This window comes from Oncorhynchus masou, unplaced genomic scaffold, assembly GCF_036934945.1.
Source record: "Oncorhynchus masou masou isolate Uvic2021 unplaced genomic scaffold, UVic_Omas_1.1 unplaced_scaffold_1510, whole genome shotgun sequence".
In the NCBI taxonomy this organism is placed as follows: domain Eukaryota; kingdom Metazoa; phylum Chordata; class Actinopteri; order Salmoniformes; family Salmonidae; genus Oncorhynchus; species Oncorhynchus masou.
The window spans coordinates 27,501-50,584 of record NW_027005119.1 but is presented as its reverse complement, the minus strand read 5'-3'; the positions used below and the strand labels follow the sequence as shown (position 1 = coordinate 50,584).

The 23,084-nt window shown below is 46.4% G+C and overlaps 1 protein-coding gene across 2 annotated transcripts in view; it reads right to left on the bottom strand.

Moving 5' to 3' along the window:
• Window positions 1–3,705: 3,705 nt before the first annotated feature.
• The window catches only part of LOC135531090 (transcription factor MafG-like), a 28,843-nt gene continuing 9,464 nt past the window's right edge, over window positions 3,706–23,084 (bottom strand). Inside the window, exons 2-4 of one of the 2 annotated variants that reach the window (XM_064959210.1) lie at window positions 22,492–22,545; window positions 7,189–7,254; window positions 3,706–6,779 (exon numbers count right to left, since the gene is read on the bottom strand). In XM_064959210.1, the coding sequence (XP_064815282.1) occupies window positions 6,306–6,779; window positions 7,189–7,254; window positions 22,492–22,536 (585 nt within the window). In that variant the 5' untranslated portion in view covers window positions 22,537–22,545 and the 3' untranslated portion in view covers window positions 3,706–6,305. The remainder of the gene's footprint in view (window positions 6,780–7,188; window positions 7,255–22,491; window positions 22,546–23,084) is intronic. The other variant, XM_064959211.1, reaches the window with a different exon arrangement.

Sequence of the window (23,084 nt, the reverse complement as noted above, 5' to 3'; positions counted from 1 at the left end):
TATTAATCATTATTCAAGCGTTTCTCACGTTAGAGGTCACAAATGGTCATGTGAGCAGTGAGAGGAGGATGGAGGGAGAGAAAAATGGAGCAGGGACAGATACATGTTGTGGATGGATAGTGTTGATAGAACTAGGGCAGACAGAGGATGGCACCCTATTCATTATAATAGTGTACAACCTTTACCAGAGCCCTATGCATCCTGGCGCCCTATTCTCTATATAGTGCACTACTTAGTTCCTAGGAAGGTATCAATCCGTCACAGTATAGCGATAAACCAGGTCTAGATCAGCAACGGAGACCTCTGCTCTTTTGTACTGATATCTGGGACAGAAATATGTCCGCCGCTGAGAGGTTACTGGAATTAAGTCATCCTCCATCGCCCCACTTTTAACTGGATTCCACTGGAAAGAGAAAATAAGGTGTTGGTTGTGTCCCAAATGGCACCCTATTCCCTATACAGTGCACTGCTTTTGACGAGTAGTTGCCTGTGTCCCAAATGGCACCCTATTCCCTATACAGTGCACTGCTTTTGACGAGTAGTTGCCTGTGTCCCAAATGGCACCCTATTCCCTATACAGTGCACCACTTTTGACGAGTAGTTGCCTGTGTCCCAAATGCCACCCTATTCCCTATACAGTGCACTGCTTTTGACGAGTAGTGCACTAAAGAAAGGGAATAGGGTGTCATTTGGGATGCCGACTTTGAAGTTGAAATAAAGATGAACGAACCAGAAGAAACACCTCATCGTCAGACAGTCAGGCAGACTACAATACTGTAATATAAAACAACAGAATAGACTAGAAAATGCACCAGGACTTGAAAAAGTCAACACATTGACTGACCACAAAGACTTATTTCAGGCATCATCATATAGTCACATTATAGCCTATAGCCTGGTCCCAGATCAGTTTGTGCAGACATGCCAACTCCTATGGTCCCTGTCATGCCTGTCTGCGTCATCATATAGTCACATTATAGCCTATAGCCTGGTCCCAGATCAGTTTGTGCAGTCTTGCCAACTCTTATGGTCCCTGTCATGCCTGTCTGCATCATGTTAGAGTCACATTATAGCCTATAGGGGCGGCAGGGTAGCCTAGTGGTTAGAGCGTTGGTCTAGTAACCGGAAGGTTGCAAGCTCAAACCCCCGAGCCGACAAGGTACAAATCTGTCATTCTGCCCCTGAACAGGCAGTTAACCCACTGTTCCTAGGCCGTTATTGAAAATAAGAATTTGTTCTTAACTGACTTGCCTGGTTAAATAAAGGCAAAAAATAGTCTGGTCCCAGATCAGTTTGTGCAGTCTTGCCAACTCCTATGGTCCCTGTCATGCCTGTCTGCATCATCATATAGTCACATTATAGCCTATAGCCTGGTCCCAGATCAGTTTGTGCAGTCTTGCCAACTCCTATGGTCCTTGTCATGCCTGTCTGCATCATCATATTGTCACATTATAGCCTATAGCCTGGTCCCAGATCCCAGTATGATCCCAGTGTGTGCAGTCTTGCCAACTCCTATGGTGCCTGTCTGCTGGCTCATGACTTAATAATAATAATATATCCCATTTAACAGACGCTTTTGTCCAAAGCGACTTACAAGTCGGCTGGGGCCACTACTTTTACATATGGGTGGTCCCAGCGGGAATCGAACCCACGACGCTTGGCGTTGCAAGCGCCATGCTCTACCGACTGAGCCACACAGGACCCCACAGGACTTATAAAGCACAAAGTGATTTGGACCCCTATATAACTATGGAACAATAGGGAATATACAGTTTGTCCTCTTCAAATTGTGTTTATTGGTCATATACAAAATAAAGTCAACTGTTTATCAACAACCAATACAGTATGTACATCAATAAATTAAAGGGTCGATGACAAAACAGTTAATTCCCATGGTTACCAATACATCAGCATTACTTATCTACAAATAGCAAACAAAAGTACAATAATTTAGTTATCAATTAATAAATACTTACAGTGAAATGGACTCCCTGTCACATTAGGGTGTTTCCCCTTACAAAGTACTGTGACACTGAGATATAATGATGTATTACACCCCATCGAGAACATTTTACAAAACACAGATTTTTTACATTTCCAGGTCATTTGTTACTAATAATTCCCATATTCACAAACTCTACTACTTGTTTTCATAGCTTTTCACTGATCATTGTATACTTTGGAGACACACACAGACTGTGTCCCAAATTACACCTAATTCCTTTTATAGTGCACTATGAAGGGAATAGGGTGTAATTTGGGAGGCATAGACAGAAACACCCCTGATATAGTCATATGCTCACCAGTTGACCCAACATGTGGTGTGTTATGGGGAGGGGAGGGGGGGGGTTATATAGATAAGCACTTTGTATAAAAGATATTGACCTCAGTCACACTGTACCTGCAGTTTATTAAGCTGACAACAACTTTTAGACCACCAACCACGACATCACTACTCATCAAGCTCTAGCAGTTCTAGCTCCGCCTCCTTCCTTAAGCCCCACCCAGTTTTTGCATATATAGACGTTCACTTGACAACAGTCACCACGACAACATTCATGTGTGCTCGACAACAAGAGGAGGAACAAATCAACAAAACAATCAAAACTAAACAAGCTGAACTAATATAACTTGGTGGTGGCACTTTTTGCTTTACGTTATCTAATTTGAGTACATTAAAATGTTTCTCCAAAAACCCTTAACACATTGCTCACAGAATGTTGAAACGCCACAGGACTTGCCACAGTCAAAAGTAGAACAACATCAGAAGTTACAAAAGCAAATGGGAGGAGGAAAGAGATTACGAGGACCAAAAACTCCATCAGAACAATTTCACAGATCACCAGTCAAACAATATATATTTTTTGCCCATTTAAAAGATAATCAAAATAGATATTTTTACATTTTTATCACTCCATACAGTACATACACCTAAATGCCAGATGTGTGAGTTTCAACGTTAGAGAGATAAGGAAAGGGTTCTTTCTTATCAAACCTTTTCAGTCGAGATTTGCAGCACTCTGTTCTTTCTCTTGATCAAACCATCAGTGCAACCATTCCTGTGGCTTTAACAGTTTCTATACTTTTAACACCCCCCTTTCCTCCTCCCTTTTCCCCCCTTTCCTCCTCCCCTTTCCCCCCTTTCCTCCTCCCCCCCTTTCCTCCTCCCTTTTCCCCCTTTCCCCCCCCTTTCCTCCTCCCTTTTCCTCCCCCCCCTTTCCTCCTTTCCTCCTCCCCCTTTCCTCCTCCCATTTCCCCCCCTTTCCTCCCCCCCCCCCTTTCCTCCTTCCCCCCCCTTTCCTCCTCCCTTTCCCCCCCTTTCCTCCTCCCTTTTCCCCCCTTTCCTCCTTTCCTCCCCCCCTTTCCTCCTCCCTTTTCCCCCTTTCCTCCTCCCCTTTCCCCCCTTTCCTCCCCCTTTTCCCCCCCCCTTTCCCCCCCCCTTTCCTCCTCCCTTTTCCCCCCTTTCCCCCCCCCCCTTTTCCCCCCCTCTCCTCCTCCCTTTCCCCCCCCCCCTTTCCTCCTCCCTTTTCCTCCCCCCTTTCCTCCTTTCCTCCTCCCCCTTTCCTCCTCCCATTTCCCCCTTTCCTCCCCCCTTTCCTCCTTTCCTCCCCCCTTTCCTCCTTCCTTTCCCCCCCTTTCCTCCTCCCTTTTCCCCCTTTCCTCCCCATTTAGCTACTGTGTGTAAAGAGAGAGAGCATTCCCCTCTACTGCACAGCAGTAACTTCCATTAAAGCCTATGGCAGGGTTTCCCCAACCTATTATGAAGATGAAGCAAAACATATTCAATACTGTCTCGGTTTGATATCTAGTTAACGGCAATATAAGGGTGATTATAAAACAATGTGGAAATTGATCATTTGTACTCTAGAAGTTGCGGACAATTCAACTAAGTACCCAAATAACAAAAGAACCTACGTGGGTAATGGACAGGCAAAACCATGCTGTAACAAACTTTCTGTCTGTGGGAAAAGCCTGCTTTTAGACAGACCAAACCATACCGGGCCCACAGAATGATACTGACCAGTAGAATGGAAATGGACCATCTCGGTACGGGGAACTTGTATAATCCTTGAATGAGAGGATTTCTATGACCCAACAGAAACAGATAGCAGACAACAGTGTTTCTTCCCTGGCATTTACAGAATAGCATAAACAAACAAACGGAAACATGGGCAATGCAGTCTGCATTAAACATATCCATAACATAGAATTATATACAGAGCAAAGAAAATAATTCTATAAATCACGTCACAAAAATCGAACTTATTCAAAGAGCACGGGTGATGTAATCTTAGGCCCATATCCCAGTCGTTACACCCTTGCAGTAGTTTGGGTATCCTAGGAAACGCTGTATCTTGGTAACGCTGTATCTCTTTATTCTCCCAGTTTGTCGAACTCATTTTGAATATTCAGGCTTTTATACATTTAGACGTTCAGTTGCTAAATAAATAGTTCCTATTCAGAGAGACTTTGTAATTTATGTAATGCATGTTTATAACACATTAATAACACCTGTATTAAGTATTAATAAACATCAATTAATACAACCACCACTGTTACATAGGGATATGGGCAGAGCATAGGGACCTTCGACTACGTCACCCGCTTTAAATTAAAACAGCATCACGTATCCATAACAACAACGCAGTGAACAATAATATTATCATTACCTCGTCACGTACTGTACATTACAACGTCACGCCACCACGCGCTAGCCTCACGGTCACCATAACAACCACACGCGCCTAGTCACTAGAAAGACAAAGCTATCAACTTCAATAGTTAAGCCACTTTTGGTACAATTGCAAAAAAGAGGAAATATCAAACAATTTTTACCTTGATTATTTTTTAAAGGTCTTTTATAAATAATGTAAAGATACTTTATGTAATTTATAAAATTCAAGATGTGACCATATGTAGACAAAGAATCCTTTGAAGAATACGTAACGTCACTCACACTGATAACTTTATGGTAAAACTTGTGAGAATTACACCCAACTAACAGATTGAACAGTCCACTGTTTTAAAAACTGAAAATAAAAATAATTTTTAAATAATTATTTTGACAGTTGAAATATTGGCCATGTCAACAAAATACCTCATAGTAACATTAGTATGTTATTGCTATTCCCCCAAAAAATGAAACAAAATCAAATCTAACAATAAATTAGAAAAACATTCAAATTGACTATATTTAAATTCTATACATTTTTGACTAAAATGTTGATTTTTCAGTTAGTTTTTGAATGGAGTAATTGCCTAGTCACATAAACACGTGTCAGTCAATGGAATCCCGATGGCTAATACTACAGTATAGTACACAATCCCAGACAGACAGGAACAGGACAACACTTGGCGATTAGATGCCTAGACCCCTCTGGCCTGTATGGAGATTGGTAATAATTGGTCAGTGCATAACATTAAGCACAGGTGAACACACCTGTGATAAAACACAACCTCTTTAGGCCTCCCGAGTGGCGTCGTTACAGACCAAGGGCGCACAGGTGGCCCATCGTGCTCTAGCGACTCCTTGTGGTGGGCCGGGCGCATGCAGGCTGACTTCGGTCGGCAGTTGTACTGTGTTTCCTCCGACACATTGGTGCGGCTGGCTTCTGGTTCTTGGCAGGGTCATGGTTCGGAGGACGCATGGCTCTCGACCTTCGCCTCTCCCAAGTCCGTACGGGAGTTTCAGCGCTGGGACAAGACTGTACCTTCCAATTGAGGAGAAAAAAGGGTGAAAAGAACCAAAAAAATGTAAAATAACCAAAACAACCTCTTCCTGAAGACCCTCACTTTTCTGAAAGTATCTTGTCTCTCTTGTGCAATGAGCGGTTACAAAATACAATTCTCTGTCATTTTTATGATAAAACATTAAATAAATCGATGGCTCTGCAAGCTGTTTCTGCACAACAAGGAAGTGCCTGTGAGTACGGAAGCCCGTTGGGTACAAAACAGTTGTTTTCAGAGAAATCACAGCCAAATAGAATGATACCAAAACGAAAGTCGGCCACGGATGAAGTTCACAGTATTCCATGACACAACACACGCATAACTACATTACATAAAAATTACAACTTTGGACCTCGTGTACAACAGTTACAAAATAACAGTAGAAACACAGTAATTACTATCCAGGGTGTGATATTTTCTCAAAGGGGGGCCACCTCACCTGATTAAATTCTGTCCTGTGCTCAATGACGATGCACTGACCAATGGTTTCATTTTTAAATAGTCCGAATTAGCTTCTTCTCCTCCTCTCCCTTCCCTCCCTTTTTCCTCTCATCCCTCCTGGACCCAGCCTGCTACTAAGACCGCGCGTCCGTTTTAGACTTCACTATCGTGATGACACTCGTCGCCGCCACTTTCCCCGGTATGAGTGGCCCGATCACCGACCCGACCCCACCACCTCCCCTCTGACCCCCGACCCCTAACCCCACTCCCGGGCTCCTCGCCACAGTCCTTGCAAAACTCTGTAGCGCCTCGTACTTCGACCTCAGGTGATCGAGCTCCGCCCTCATGCTGGCGTTCTCCGACGCCAACTTATCCACTTCCTGTTGAAGCTGTGACTTCTGCTTCTCCAGCTCCTCCTTCTGGGTGACCCGTTTGACTCGGCAGCTGGCGGCGTAGCCACGGTTCTTCAGGGTGCGCCGGCGCTGTTTCAGCTGCAGGATCTCATCCTTGGTGAGGCCGCGGAGGTGCTGGTTGAGCTCCCGGACGGACATAGTCACCAGCTCATCATCTGTCAGGGTGGTCCCATTCTCCCCCGGCTCCCTCTTCACCTGAGGGGAGGGAGGAGAGGGGGAGGGAGGGAGGAGAGGGGGAGGGAGAGAGGGGGAGGGAGGAGAGGGGGAGGGAGGAGAGGGGGAGGGAGGAGAGGGAGAGGGAGAGAGGGAGGTGAGTTAGGAAGAAGACATGGAGAGGCCGTCGTACACGTGTCAAACTCATTCCACGGAGGTCCTTGTGTCTGTGAGTTTTCGCTCCTCCCTTGTACTTGATTGATGAATTAAGGTCACTAATGAGTAAAGAACTCCCCTCACCTGGTGTCCAGGTCTTAATTGAAAGAAAGGAAAAAACCACTTGTCCCTCAGTGGAACGAGTCTGACACCTCTGCAGTAGCAGGTAAGAGAGAAATACCTTTCTTGGATACATTATCATATATTTCTACATCAGTCCAGCGCGAGTTCTCACCTTCAAGGCCTTGTTTCCCTTATTAGTGGTCGACATGCCACGAGAACCAGCCCCCTCTGAACACACCTGCAGACAGGACGGAGACGGAGAGAAAATACATAATATCACATTTGAAATGTCTTTATTTTTTGGGAACTTCTGTGAGTGTAATGTTTACTGTTCATTTTTGTTGTTTTATTTCACTTTTGTTTATTATCTACTTCACTTGCTTTGACAATCTTAACATATGTTTCCCATGCCAATAAAGGCCTTAAATTGAAATTGAATTGAGAGAGAGAGAGAGAGAAGAGGCAGTGCTTAGCTCAGTATAAGAAAGTCTGCAACTCATCTACAAACTGTCACAATGAAAGTGAGAACACACACTCAAAGAAACACACACAGACACTTCCTGTTTGTTGGTGGTTAGTGTGGCAGGGCCTGTGGTGTCAGAGCTCTAGAACACCCATCAAGCGTTCTGATTGGTTGGCCAGGGACCAACAGGGAGAGAGATGAGCATTTGGACAGAGTCCAGGGGAATACCATAGACACGGATAGAGAGAGAGAAGCAAGTAGATGAAGAGAGAGAAAGACACAATGACATTTGAAATGTAATTGTTTATTAACATATGTTTCCCAAGCCAATAAAGCCCTTAAATTGAAATTGAATTGAAAAACCAACAAAAAGAGATAAGTGACAATCACGAGGGCTGTGAATGAGGTGAGATCAATTCCACACACAGAGGTGCTAGCTGGGTCATTGCTCCACACAACAAGCCTCATTCAGTCAGAGATGTGAAGACGCTGTCCCATAGCACTGTGTGTGTGTGTGTGTGTGTGTGTGTGTGTGTGTGTGTGTGTGTGTGTGTGTGTGTGTGAGATGAAGGGCAGCCATTGTTGCAACCGCTGAGCGATCATCATGAGACCAGTCAGGATGACTCAGCGTATTCCTGACCTCACCACTCTTCCCCTCTCCTTTCTCACTCTCTCTTCAATCCCTCCCTCTCCCACTCTCTTCTATCTCCCTTCTCTCGCTCTGTTCTATCGCTCCCTCCTCCTCCTCCTCCTCCTCCTCCCTCTTCCTCCCCACCCTTCTTTCTCTCCCCCATCCATATCCTTATTTCTCTCCCCTTTATCTCCCCCCTCTCCCTCACCCCTCTCTCCTGTTTGGTGGGTGACACTCTACCCCTCTCTCCTGTTTGGTGGGTGACACTCTACCCCTCTCTCCTGTTTGGTGGGTGACACTCTACCCCTCTTTCCTGTTTGGTGGGTGACACTCTACCCCTCTCTCCTGTTTGGTGGGTGACACTCTACTCCTCTTTCCTGTTTGGTGGGTAACACTCTACCCCTCTCTCCTGTTTGGTGGGTGACACTCTACCCCTCTCTCCTGTTTGGTGGGTGACACTCTACCCCTCTCTCCTGTTTGGTGGGTGACACTCTACCCCTCTCTCCTGTTTGGTGGGTGACACTCTACCCCTCTTTCCTGTTTGGTGGGTGACACTCTACCCCTCTCTCCTGTTTGGTGGGTGACACTCTACCCCTCTCTCCTGTTTGGTGGGTGACACTCTACCCCTCTTTCCTGTTTGGTGGGTGACACTCTACCCCTCTCTCCTGTTTGGTGGGTGACACTCTACCCCTCTCTCCTGTTTGGTGGGTGACATTCTACCCCTCTTTCCTGTTTGGTGGGTGACATTCTACCCCTCTCTCCTGTTTGGTGGGTGACACTCTACCCCTCTCTCCTGTTTGGTGGGTGACACTCTACCCCTCTTTCCTGTTTGGTGGGTGACATTCTACCCCTCTCTCCTGTTTGGTGGGTGACACTCTACCCCTCTCTCCTGTTTGGTGGGTGACACTCTACCCCTCTCTCCTGTTTGGTGGGTGACATTCTACCCCTCTTTCCTGTTTGGTGGGTGACATTCTACCCCTCTCTCCTGTTTGGTGGGTGACACTCTACCCCTCTCTCCTGTTTGGTGGGTGACACTCTACCCCTCTCTCCTGTTTGGTGGGTGACACTCTACCCCTCTTTCCTGTTTGGTGGGTGACACTCTACCCCTCTCTCCTGTTTGGTGGGTGACACTCTACCCCTCTCTCCTATTTGGTGGGTGACACTCTACCCCTCTTTCCTGTTTGGTGGGTGACACTCTACCCCTCTTTCCTGTTTGGTGGGTGACACTCTACCCCTCTCTCCTGTTTGGTGGGTGACACTCTACCCCTCTCTCCTGTTTGGTGGGGGACACTCTACCCCTTTGTCTCCTCTATTTCACTTCTCCCTCACTCTTTCTCTCGTAACTCCCCCTTTTCTTGTTGTCTTTCTCCACTTCACGCTCTGCTGAAAGTTAATAACTCTCTCTCTAATTCACAACTAGCGTGTAGCATTACACGGATTGACTTGTCTCTCGTCACACCCCGAACTGCCCTGATCAACAGGCTCTCTCTGTTCTTCTAGGAAGGTGGGGTGGAGGGTCGAGACAAGGGACTAAAATGTGAGTGGAGCTCTGAGGGTTTTATTTTGCTAATGAAGAAAGAAGGAAAAGTATGAAGTCATTGAAAAAAACTATGTAGGCCTATCGAGAAGCTGCTGTGGTCTTTTCAACACACACACACACACACACACACACACACACACACACACACACACACACACACACACACACTACTACTAGCGCTGTTGCTACTACTGCTGCTACTACAACTACTACTACTGTTACTACTACTACTACTACCTCTACTACTATCCATTCTATCACACACACACACACACACACACACACACACACACACACACACACACACACACACACACACACACACACACACACACACTACTACTAGTGCTGTTACTACTACTACTACTACTACTACTACTACTACTACTACTACTACTACTACTACTACTACCTCTACTACTATTGCTACTGCTGCTACTACTGCTGCTGCTACTACCTCTACTGCTACGACTACAATCAAAACTCCTCATACTGCATCCTTCTACTACTACTGCAACGACAACAGCACCTAAATGCTATACTAGCTTTAATTCATGACATCATTGATGGATGTTTGTTGTATATGTTTTCCTCATCATCTCTATCGGGACACAACTGAACCCCACTTCAGAGGAGAGACACGACACAATGGATCAAAGAGAGAGATGGGGGGAAAGGAGGAGGGGGGGAGTAGGAGGACATTAAGGAGGGGGGGCTTTTTCTGCCAGGCTTGATCTTATTTCCCTTGTGGCCCAAAACCCCCTCTCACACACACACACACCCGAAAGCCCCACCTCCGCCTACACATGCCAGCGGGGTACACAAACAATGCACACAAAACCAGGAAATGACAGTGTGCACACACACACACACACAAGGGAACTCAAAGGCAAACATGTATATGAAAATATACATAGTGAGAGGAAGAAGTGGAGGCTGCCAGTAAGTTACCACGGATGGGGAGTCTGCTGAGCAAAAACATCATACTCACGCACACACACACACACACACACACACACACACACACACACACACACACACACACACACACACACACACACACACACACACACACACACACACACACACACACACACACACAGGTTCAAGGAGAGGAGGGCAGCTCAAGCCGTCCCACCACCATGCTCCCTACTCATTACCGTGTAGCTGTTGCTGTGTGGTCATTGCTAAAACAACCGTTGCTGTGGCAGGCGGTATTTTATGTCTGAAAGAACACTGACATCTTCAGAGCTGTTACAGCAGAGAGAAAGGGAGGGATGTAGGGGGGCGGAGAAGAGAGAGGGATGTAGGGGGGCGGAGAAGAGAGAGAGAAGAGGTGAAAAGGGGAGGGGAAAAGGTGAAAGGAGGGAGCAGGATGGAGGAGTGAAACAAGGCTGACGTCCTCAGAGAGGATTGTTACAGTTAGAGAACAGGGAATAGTGCTGAATAGGGAGGGAGGGAGGGAGGGAGGGAGGGAGGGAGGGAGGGAGGGAGGGAGGGAGGGAGGGAGGGAGGGAGGGAGGGAAGAGGGGAGAGAGAGAGGGGGTTGAGGAGGAGCGAAAAACTCCTGAACTCAGCAAGGGGACTAAAAACACCAATTCCAAAGTTCTGAAGTTGATCCGACACTAAAAAACAGCTGTCGCTGCTCTCTCTCTCTCACACACACACACACACACACACACACACACACACACACACACACACACACACACACACACACACACACACACACACACACACACACACACACACACACACACACACACACACACACAAAATCAGTCTTGCTGAAACATCAAAATACTGTAGAAGAAAATGTAACACAGTGAGGTCAGAAATCAGGAGGAAAATGACACACAGTGAGGTCAGAAATCAGGAGGAAAATGACACACAGTGAGGTCAGAAATCAGGAGGAAAATGAAACACAGTGAGGTCAGAAATCAGGAGGAAAATGACACACAGTGAGGTCAGAAATCAGGAGGAAAATGAAACACAGTGAGGTCAGAAATCAGGAGGAAAATGACACACAGTGAGGTCAGAAATCAGGAGGAAAATGAAACACAGTGAGGTCAGAAATCAGGAGGAAAATGACACACAGTGAGGTCAGAAATCAGGAGGAAAATGAAACACAGTGAGGTCAGAAATCAGGAGGAAAATGACACACAGTGAGGTCAGAAATCAGGAGGAAAATGAAACACAGTGAGGTCAGAAATCAGGAGGAAAATGAAACACAGTGAGGTCAGAAATCAGGAGGAAAATGACACACAGTGAGGTCAGAAATCAGGAGGAAATGAAACACAGTGAGGTCAGAAATCAGGAGGAAAATGACACACAGTGAGGTCAGAAATCAGGAGGAAAATGACACACAGTGAGGTCAGAAATCAGGAGGAAAATGAAACACAGTGAGGTCAGAAATCAGGAGGAAAATGACACACAGTGAGGTCAGAAATCAGGAGGAAAATGAAACACAGTGAGGTCAGAAATCAGGAGGAAAATGAAACACAGTGAGGTCAGAAATCAGGAGGAAAATGACACACAGTGAGGTCAGAAATCAGGAGGAAAATGAAACACAGTGAGGTCAGAAATCAGGAGGAAAATGACACACAGTGAGGTCAGAAATCAGGAGGAAAATGAAACACAGTGAGGTCAGAAATCAGGAGGAAAATGAAACACAGTGAGGTCAGAAATCAGGAGGAAAATGAAACACAGTGAGGTCAGAAATCAGGAGGAAATGAAACACAGTGAGGTCAGAAATCAGGAGGAAAATGAAACACAGTGAGGTCAGAAATCAGGAGGAAAATGAAACACAGTGAGGTCAGAAATCAGGAGGAAAATGAAACACAGTGAGGTCAGAAATCAGGAGGAAAATGACACACAGTGAGGTCAGAAATCAGGAGGAAAATGAAACACAGTGAGGTCTGAAATCAGGAGGAAAATGAAACACAGTGAGGTCAGAAATCAGGAGGAAAATTACACACAGTGAGGTCAGAAATCAGGAGGAAAATGAAACACAGTGAGGTCAGAAATCAGGAGGAAAATGAAACACAGTGAGGTCAGAAATCAGGAGGAAAATGAAACACAGTGAGGTCAGAAATCAGGAGAAAAATGACATTAGATTCTTTAATGATACCAGTAGATTGACAGCGACACGGTGCCAACTGCCAAGCAATAAGGAATGTGCGTGTGTGCTTCCTGCTTACAAGCAAAAACTCTAACAGGAAGTACCAGTGACGCTGGTAGGTCCTCAATACAGACGTTGTCCAATGAAGCGGATGCTAATCTACAGGACTGTTTCGCTAGCACAGACTGGAATATGTCCTGGGATTCATCCAATAACACTGAGGAGTTTACCACATCAGTCACCGGCTTCATTAGTACTGAGCTAAAGGCTAGAGCTGCCGCATTCAATCCAGACGCTTATGAGAAATCCTGCTATGACCTCCGTCAAGCCATCAAACAGGCAAAATGTCAATACAGGACTAAGATCGAGTTAAATGCCTTCTATGCTCGCTTTGAGGCAAGCAACCCTGAACCATGCATGAGAACACCAGCTGTTCTGGACGACTGTGTGATCTCGCTCTCCATAGCCGATGTGAGTAAGACATTTAAACAGGTTAACAGGTTAACAACAGACAGAATACCAGAACACATACTCAGAGCATCCACTGACTAGCTGGCAAGTGTCAAGAATGGCAAGATAACATACCGAATTACTATCAAATTACTATCGCCATTGACTACAGCTCAGCATTCACCCTAGTCCCCTCAAGCTCATAACCCTGGGACTGAACACCTTCCTCTGCAACTGGTTCCTGGACTTCCTGATGGGCCGCCCCCAGGTGTTGAAGGTAGGCAACAACACTTCTGCCACGCTGACCATCAACACGGTGGCCCCTCAGGGGTGTGTGCTTAGTCACCTGCTGCACGACTGCGTGGACGTGCACAACTCCAACACCAGCATCAAGTTACCTGACGACACAACGGTGGTAGGACTGATCACCAACGACGATGAGGCACCATATAGGGAGGAGGTCAGGGACCTGGCAGTGTGGTGCCACGACAACAACCTCTCCCTCACCATCAGCAAGGCAAAGGATGTGATTGTGGACTATAAGAAACAGAAAGGTGAGCAAGCCCTCATCCACTGCTGGTTTAGAGATTCCAGTTCCTCTGTGTCCACATCACTAAGGAATTAACATGGTCCATAGACACACCTACACAGCTGTGAAGAGGGCACAAACTATATGTACATAGCTATCATAATTACCTTGTACCCCTGCACATTGACTCAGTACTGGTACTCTCTGTACAGTATATAGACATGTTATTTTTACTCATTATTGTTATTACGTTATTCATTGTGTATTTATTCCTCATGTCACTATTTTAATATATATATATAAATATACAATTATTATTGTTTCATTTTTTATCTGTATTTTTCTCTCTGCATTGTTGGAAAATAAAATAAACATTTTACTGTTAGTCTACACCTGTTGTTCCCCAAGCATGTGACAAATAACATTTCATTTGATTTTGTGTGTGGTTGTAGGTTACATATTTTTTTTTAAAGTGTATATCTATTTAGGGTGTGGATCAGCTTTAACGTTGCGGATAGATTGTTGCTTCCATCAATGTAATTGTCTGCATCATTTCCAATCGCCTATATATTTTGAGGGTAAATATACACTACCGTTCAAAAGTTTGGGGTCATTTAGAAATGTCCTTGTTTTTCAAGAAAAGCACATTTTTTGTCCACTAAAATAACATCAAATTGATCAGAAATACAGTTTAGACATTGTTAATGTTGTAAATGACTATTGTAGCTGGAAACGACAGATTTTTAATGGCATATCTACATAGGCGTACAGAGGCCCATTATCAGCAACCATCACTCCTGTGTTCCAATGGCACGTTGTGTTAGCTAATCCAAGTTGATAATTTTATAAGGCTAAAATGCTGCTTCTAGGCAATTGTGCTATTTCACATATGTTCTGAACCTATATACATTTTACAGACACCATCCAGTCCCAACCTCTCCCATCCATCTCTTAACGCCATCCAGTCTCAACCTCTCCCATCCATCTCTTAACACCACCCAGTCTCAACCTCTCCCATCCATCTCTTAACACCATCCAGTCCCAACCTCTCCCATCCATCTCTTAACACCATCCAGTCCCAACCTCCAGCTCCATTCAACCTCTCCCATCCATCTCTTAACACCATCCAGTCCCAACCTCTCCCATCCATCTCTTAACACCATCCAGTCCCAACCTCCAGCTCCATTCAACCTCTCCCATCCATCTCTTAACACCATCCAGTCCCAACCTCCAGCTCCATTCAACCTCTCCCATCCATCTCTTAACACCATCCAGTCCCAACCTCTCCCATCCATCTCTTAACACCATCCAGTCCCAACCTCCAGCTCCATTCAACCTCTCCCATCCATCTCTTAACACCATCCAGTCCCAACCTCTCCCATCCATCTCTTAACACCATCCAGTCCCAACCTCCAGCTCCATTCAACCTCTCCCATCCATCTCTTAACATCCATATTGGATTTCTATTTGCCATATATTTTTCAACTGTACTGTGATGCGTCACAAAAATACTGAACCTTTCTATTCTCATGGTTTCTACAGATTGTAAATTAAAGATAAACATTATTGCTAAAATAATGATTATATTATTGATCGATTGACTATGGCTTTTCAAACCCCCAGTAGTGCTATCCGCAGAGATATCTCCAGGTAAATGTTGCAATTCTTCAGCCATTCCTGGACCTGTAACCAAAAACAAGCTACATACGGACAGTACCAAAATAAATGATCTAATGACTCTGCTTCCTCGCAGCAACATCTGCAGAGCTGGGAAGACTGTATCCCCCCATGTATATAACATTCTATTGGTTGCAATAATTTTGTATAATAATTTAAGTTGAAAAATTTGAAGTTTTTAATCTGGCGTCGTTTTGCGTGTCAATTCATAGACCATGTGCATTTGAATCAGTACATTGAAAATCTCTTCCCAACTATTTTGCCATTTATATGGCACAGCTGTCACTTTTTTCAGTCCCTAAATTAATACAGTATGTACTTTTATTTATCACAATATTCTTTAGCCAATTTTGGTGTTTAATGCTGGGCCGACAAAGCTGACTGACTAATCTCACACACACGCACACACACACACACACACACACACACACACACACACACACACACACACACACACACACACACACACACACACACACACACACACACACAACTGGCTGGATGGACAACTGGCTCCCTGCAGGCCACACTATTCTCTACATTAGGGATGGACAACTGGCTCCCTACAAGCCACACTATTCTCTACATTAGGGATGGACAACTGGCTCCCTACAGGCCACACTATTCTCTACATTAGGGATGGACAACTGGCTCCCTACAGGCCACACTATTCTCTACATTAGGGATGGACAACTGGCTCCCTGCAGGCCACACTATTCTCTACATTAGGGATGGACAACTGGCTCCCTACAGGCCACACTATTCTCTACATTAGGGATGGACAACTGGCTCCCTACAGGCCACACTATTCTCTACATTAGGGATGGACAACTGGCTCCCTGCAGGCCACACTATTATCTACATTAGGGATGGACAACTGTCTCCCTACAGGCCACACTATTCTCTACATTAGGGATGGACAACTGTCTCCCTACAGGCCACACTATTCTCTACATTAGGGATGGACAACTGGCTCCCTACAGGCCACACTATTCTCTACATTAGGGATGGACAACTGGCTCCCTGCTCCCTCTACATTAGGGATGGACAGGCCCCTGCACCACTATTCTCTACATTAGGGATGGACAACTGGCTCCCTGCAGGCCACACTATTCTCTACATTAGGGATGGACAACTGGCTCCCTGCAGGCCACACTATTCTCTACATTAGGGATGGACAACTGGCTCCCTGCAGGCCACACTATTCTCTACATTAGGGATGGACAACTGGCTCCCTGCAGGCCACACTATTCTCTACATTAGGGATGGACAACTGGCTCCCTGCAGGCCACACTATTCTCTACATTAGGGATGGACAACTGGCTCCCTGCAGGCCACACTATTCTCTACATTAGGGATGGACAACTGAGGGCCCTGCAGGCCATACATTAGGGATGGACAACTGGCTCCCTACAATTCTCTACATTAGGGATGGACAACCCTACAGGCCACACTATTCTCTACATTAGGGATGGACAACTGGCTCCCTACAGGCCACACTATTCTCTACATTAGGGATGGACAACTGGCTCCCTACAGGCCACACTATTCTCTACATTAGGGATGGACAACTGGCTCCCTGCAGGCCACACTATTCTCTACATTAGGGATGGACAACTGGCTCCCTACAGGCCACACTATTCTCTACATTAGGGATGGACAACTGGCTCCCTGCAGGCCACACTATTCTCTACATTAGGGATGGACAACTGGCTCCCTACAGGCCACACTATTCTCTACATTAGGGATGGACAACTGGCTCCCTGCAGGCCACACTATTCTCTACATTAGGGATGGACAACTGGCTCCCTACAGGCCACACTATTCTCTACATTAGGGATGGACAACTGGCTCCCTACAGGCCACACTATTCTCTACATTAGGGATGGACAACTGGCTCCCTGCAGGCCACACTATTCTCTACATTAGGGATGGACAACTGGCTCCCTACAGGCCACACTATTCTCTACATTAGGGATGGACAACTGGCTCCCTACAGGCCACACTATTCTCTACATTAGGGATGGACAACTGGCTCCCTACAGGCCACACTATTCTCTACATTAGGGATGGACAACTGGCTCCCTACAGGCCACACTATTCTCTACATTAGGGATGGACAACTGGCTCCCTGCAGGCCACACTATTCTCTACATTAGGGATGGACAACTGGCTCCCTACAGGCCACACTATTCTCTACATTAGGGATGGACAACTGGCTCCCTACAGGCCACACTATTCTCTACATTAGGGATGGACAACTGGCTCCCTGCAGGCCACACTATTCTCTACATTAGGGATGGACAACTGGCTCCCTGGACAGGCCACACTATTCTCTACATTAGGGATGGACAACTGGCTCCTGCAGGCCACACTATTCTCTACATTAGGGATGGACAACTGGCTCCCTGCAGGCCACACTATTCTCTACATTAGGGATGGACAACTGGCTCCCTACAGGCCACACTATTCTCTACATTAGGGATGGACAACTGGCTCCCTGCAGGCCACACTATTCTCTACATTAGGGATGGACAACTGGCTCCCTGCAGGCCACACTATTCTCTACATTAGGGATGGACAACTGGCTCCCTACAGGCCACACTATTCTCTACATTAGGGATGGACAACTGGCTCCCTACAGGCCACACTATTCTCTACATTAGGGATGGACAACTGGCTCCCTACAGGCCACACTATTCTCTACATTAGGGATGGACAACTGGCTCCCTACAGGCCACACTATTCTCTACATTAGGGATGGACAACTGGCTCCCTACAGGCCACACTATTCTCTACATTAGGGATGGACAACTGGCTCCCTGCAGGCCACACTATTCTCTACATTAGGGATGGACAACTGGCTCCCTGCAGGCCACACTATTCTCTACATTAGGGATGGACAACTGGCTCCCTACAGGCCACACTATTCTCTACATTAGGGATGGACAACTGGCTCCCTACAGGCCACACTATTCTCTACATTAGGGATGGACAACTGGCTCCCTGCAGGCCACACTATTCTCTACATTAGGGATGGACAACTGGCTCCCTACAGGCCACACTATTCTCTACATTAGGGATGGACAACTGGCTCCCTGCAGGCCACACTATTCTCTACATTAGGGATGGACAACTGGCTCCCTGCAGGCCACACTATTCTCTACATTAGGGATGGACAACTGGGATGGACAACTCCCCTACAGGCCACACTATTCTCTACATTAGGGATGGACAACTGGCTCCCTACAGGCCACACTATTCTCTACATTAGGGATGGACAACTGGCTCCCTGCAGGCCACACTATTCTCTACATTAGGGATGGACAACTGGCTCCCTGCAGGCCACACTATTCTCTACATTAGGGATGGACAACTGGCTCCCTGCAGGCCACACTATTCTCTACATTAGGGATGGACAACTGGCTCCCTGCAGGCCACACTATTCTCTACATTAGGGATGGACAACTGGCTCCCTGCAGGCCACACTATTCTCTACATTAGGGATGGACAACTGGCTCCCTGCAGGCCACACTATTCTCTACATTAGGGATGGACAACTGGCTCCCTGCAGGCCACACTATTCTCTACATTAGGGATGGACAACTGGCTCCCTGCAGGCCACACTATTCTCTACATTAGGGATGGACAACTGGCTCCCTGCAGGCCACACTATTCTCTACATTAGGGATGGACAACTGGCTCCCTGCAGGCCACACTATTCTCTACATTAGGGATGGACAACTGGCTCCCTGCAGGCCCCTACAGGCCACACTATTCTCTACATTAGGGATGGACAACTGGCTCCCTGCAGGCCACACTATTCTCTACATTAGGGATGGACAACTGGCTCCCTGCAGGCCACACTATTCTCTACATTAGGGATGGACAACTGGCTCCCTGCAGGCCACACTATTCTCTACATTAGGGATGGACAACTGGCTCCCTGCAGGCCACACTATTCTCTACATTAGGGATGGACAACTGGCTCCCTGCAGGCCACACTATTCTCTACATTAGGGATGGACAACTGGCTCCCTGCAGGCCACACTATTCTCTACATTAGGGATGGACAACTGGCTCCCTACAGGCCACACTATTCTCTACATTAGGGATGGACAACTGGCTCCCTGCAGGCCACACTATTCTCTACATTAGGGATGGACAACTGGCTCCCTACAGGCCACACTATTCTCTACATTAGGGATGGACAACTGGCTCCCTACAGGCCACACTATTCTCTACATTAGGGATGGACAACTGGCTCCCTGCAGGCCACACTATTCTCTACATTAGGGATGGACAACTGGCTCCCTACAGGCCACACTATTCTCTACATTAGGGATGGACAACTGGCTCCCTACAGGCCACACTATTCTCTACATTAGGGATGGACAACTGGCTCCCTACAGGCCACACTATTCTCTACATTAGGGATGGACAACTGGCTCCCTACAGGCCACACTATTCTCTACATTAGGGATGGACAACTGGCTCCCTGCAGGCCACACTATTCTCTACATTAGGGATGGACAACTGGCTCCCTACAGGCCACACTATTCTCTACATTAGGGATGGACAACTGGCTCCCTGCAGGCCACACTATTCTCTACATTAGGGATGGACAACTGGCTCCCTGCAGGCCACACTATTCTCTACATTAGGGATGGACAACTGGCTCCCTACAGGCCACACTATTCTCTACATTAGGGATGGACAACTGGCTCCCTGCAGGCCACACTATTCTCTACATTAGGGATGGACAACTGGCTCCCTGCAGGCCACACTATTCTCTACATTAGGGATGGACAACTGGCTCCCTACAGGCCACACTATTCTCTACATTAGGGATGGACAACTGGCTCCCTACAGGCCACACTATTCTCTACATTAGGGATGGGCAACTGAGGGCCTGCAGGCCACACTATTCTCTACATTAGGGATGGACAACTGGCTCCCTACAGGCCACACTATTCTCTACATTAGGGATGGACAACTGGCTCCCTACAGGCCACACTATTCTCTACATTAGGGATGGGCAACTGTCTCCCTACAGGCCACACTATTCTCTACATTAGGGATGGACAACTGGCTCCCTACAGGCCACACTATTCTCTACATTAGGGATGGACAACTGGCTCCCTGCAGGCCACACTATTCTCTACATTAGGGATGGACAACTGGCTCCCTGCAGGCCACACTATTCTCTACATTAGGGATGGACAACTGGCTCCCTACAGGCCACACTATTCTCTACATTAGGGATGGACAACTGGCTCCCTGCAGGCCACACTATTCTCTACATTAGGGATGGACAACTGGCTCCCTGCAGGCCACACTATTCTCTACATTAGGGATGGACAACTGGCTCCCTACAGGCCACACTATTCTCTACATTAGGGATGGACAACTGGCTCCCTACAGGCCACACTATTCTCTACATTAGGGATGGGCAACTGAGGGCCTGCAGGCCACACTATTCTCTACATTAGGGATGGACAACTGGCTCCCTACAGGCCACACTATTCTCTACATTAGGGATGGACAACTGGCTCCCTGCAGGCCACACTATTCTCTACATTAGGGATGGACAACTGGCTCCCTGCAGGCCACACTATTCTCTACATTAGGGATGGACAACTGGCTCCCTACAGGCCACACTATTCTCTACATTAGGGATGGACAACTGGCTCCCTGCAGGCCACACTATTCTCTACATTAGGGATGGACAACTGGCTCCCTGCAGGCCACACTATTCTCTACATTAGGGATGGACAACTGGCTCCCTGCAGGCCACACTATTCTCTACATTAGGGATGGACAACTGGCTCCCTGCAGGCCACACTATTATCTACATTAGGGATGGACAACTGGCTCCCTGCAGGCCACACTATTATCTACATTAGGGATGGACAACTGGCTCCCTGCAGGCCACACTATTCTCTACATTAGGGATGGACAACTGGCTCCCTGCAGGCCACACTATTCTCTACATTAGGGATGGACAACTGGCTCCCTGCAGGCCACACTATTATCTACATTAGGGATGGGCAACTGAGGGCCTGCAGGCCACATCTCGCCTTTAGAAGGCCTGTGGACCAATAACAAAACACATTTTAAAAGATTCAGTCAGGGTCTCAACTGACTGTTGAGAGTTAGAATAGTAGAATACACAAGGGGAATTTAGAAAATAGGTTGTGCATCAGCAGTCACTCAATTAGCCCATGTCAGCAATTTTTTTGGGGGGGGGGTTAGTAAATGATACTAGCGGCCAGCTATCTAAACTTGTAGTAAGCATGGCCGATTTATCCACCGGGGGTGGGCCCATCGATCATCAGTTATCATACTAAAACTACAAATACTTGCCTCCAACCTACAGCAAAATGTATATAATTGCAGGAAATTAGCTGTAAAAGGGCACATTTTTCTCTGTGCCCCATGGCAAAATCTATAGAATTGCAGCAAACTTGCTATAAAACGGCTAATTGTTTCCTACGCTCCGAGGCAAAATGTGCAGGATTACAGGAAATGAACATGAAAACGTATTTTGTAATCTTCGCTGTCACGGGGGGGCTGGATGTGGGAACACAGACCCAAGATCCACTGTGGCCCCTCATGTTCCGTTTTTTTTGTGGCCCCCACCTCCATGTCCATCGCTGCCCTACATAGTGCACTACTTTTGACCAGGGCCCATCAAAATTAGTGCACTATACAGGAAATAGGGTGCCACTTGGTAAGCAGCCAGTAAATCAATCTGTCCTTATTCCCTGACTGAATAATCTGATGTAATCTAATATCATTTAATCCCCTACAGAACAACAGTCTGATCAGTGGCTGTATCTGCTAATCTCTAATGCAGGTTGTGGATTCTGTTGAAGGACTCTGTGATGATTGTTAAGGAGGATGAGAAGCAGAGAAAACACAGGAGAGAGAGAGAGAGAGCATGAATAAGGGAGAGAAAGAGAGTTTGAGAAAAAGCAACTAAGGGAAGGAGAGCGAGCGAGCGAGAGAGAGAGAGAGAGAGAGAGAGAGAGAGACAGGCATATCAAAAATAGACTAAAAACCTCAGAGCTCCACTCGTTTTTTAATCCCATCTCTCGACCCTCCATCTCTCCTTCCTAGAAAAACAGAGAGAGCAGGTCTTATTGATCTAGGCAGTTTGAGGTGTGACGAGAGAGAGGTCAATCATTTAAGTTTAACGCTTTGTGTTCCGGCTAATTGTGAATTAGAAACCAGTTCAGTAATAATGGAGAGAAAGAGCGACAGAGAGAGAGAGAGAGAACGAGAGAGAGAGAAAGAGCGACAGAGAGAGAAAGAGAGAGAGAAAGAGGAAGTTATTAACTTGCAGCAGAGCGTGAAATAAGAAAGACAACAGAGGAGTTAAGAGAGAAAACAAGAAGATGGAGAGAGAACAGAGGGAGTTAAGAGAGAGAGAAAACAAGAAGATGGAGAGAGAACAGAGGGAGTTAAGAGAGAGAGAAAAACAAGAAGATGGAGAGAGAACAGAGGGAGTTGAGAGAGAGAGAGAAAACAAGAAGATGAAGAGAGAACAGAGGGAGTTAAGAGAGAGAGAAAACAAGAAGATGGAGAGAGAACAGAGGGAGTTAAGACAGAGAGAGAAAACAAGAAGATGGAGAGAGAACAGAGGGAGTTAAGA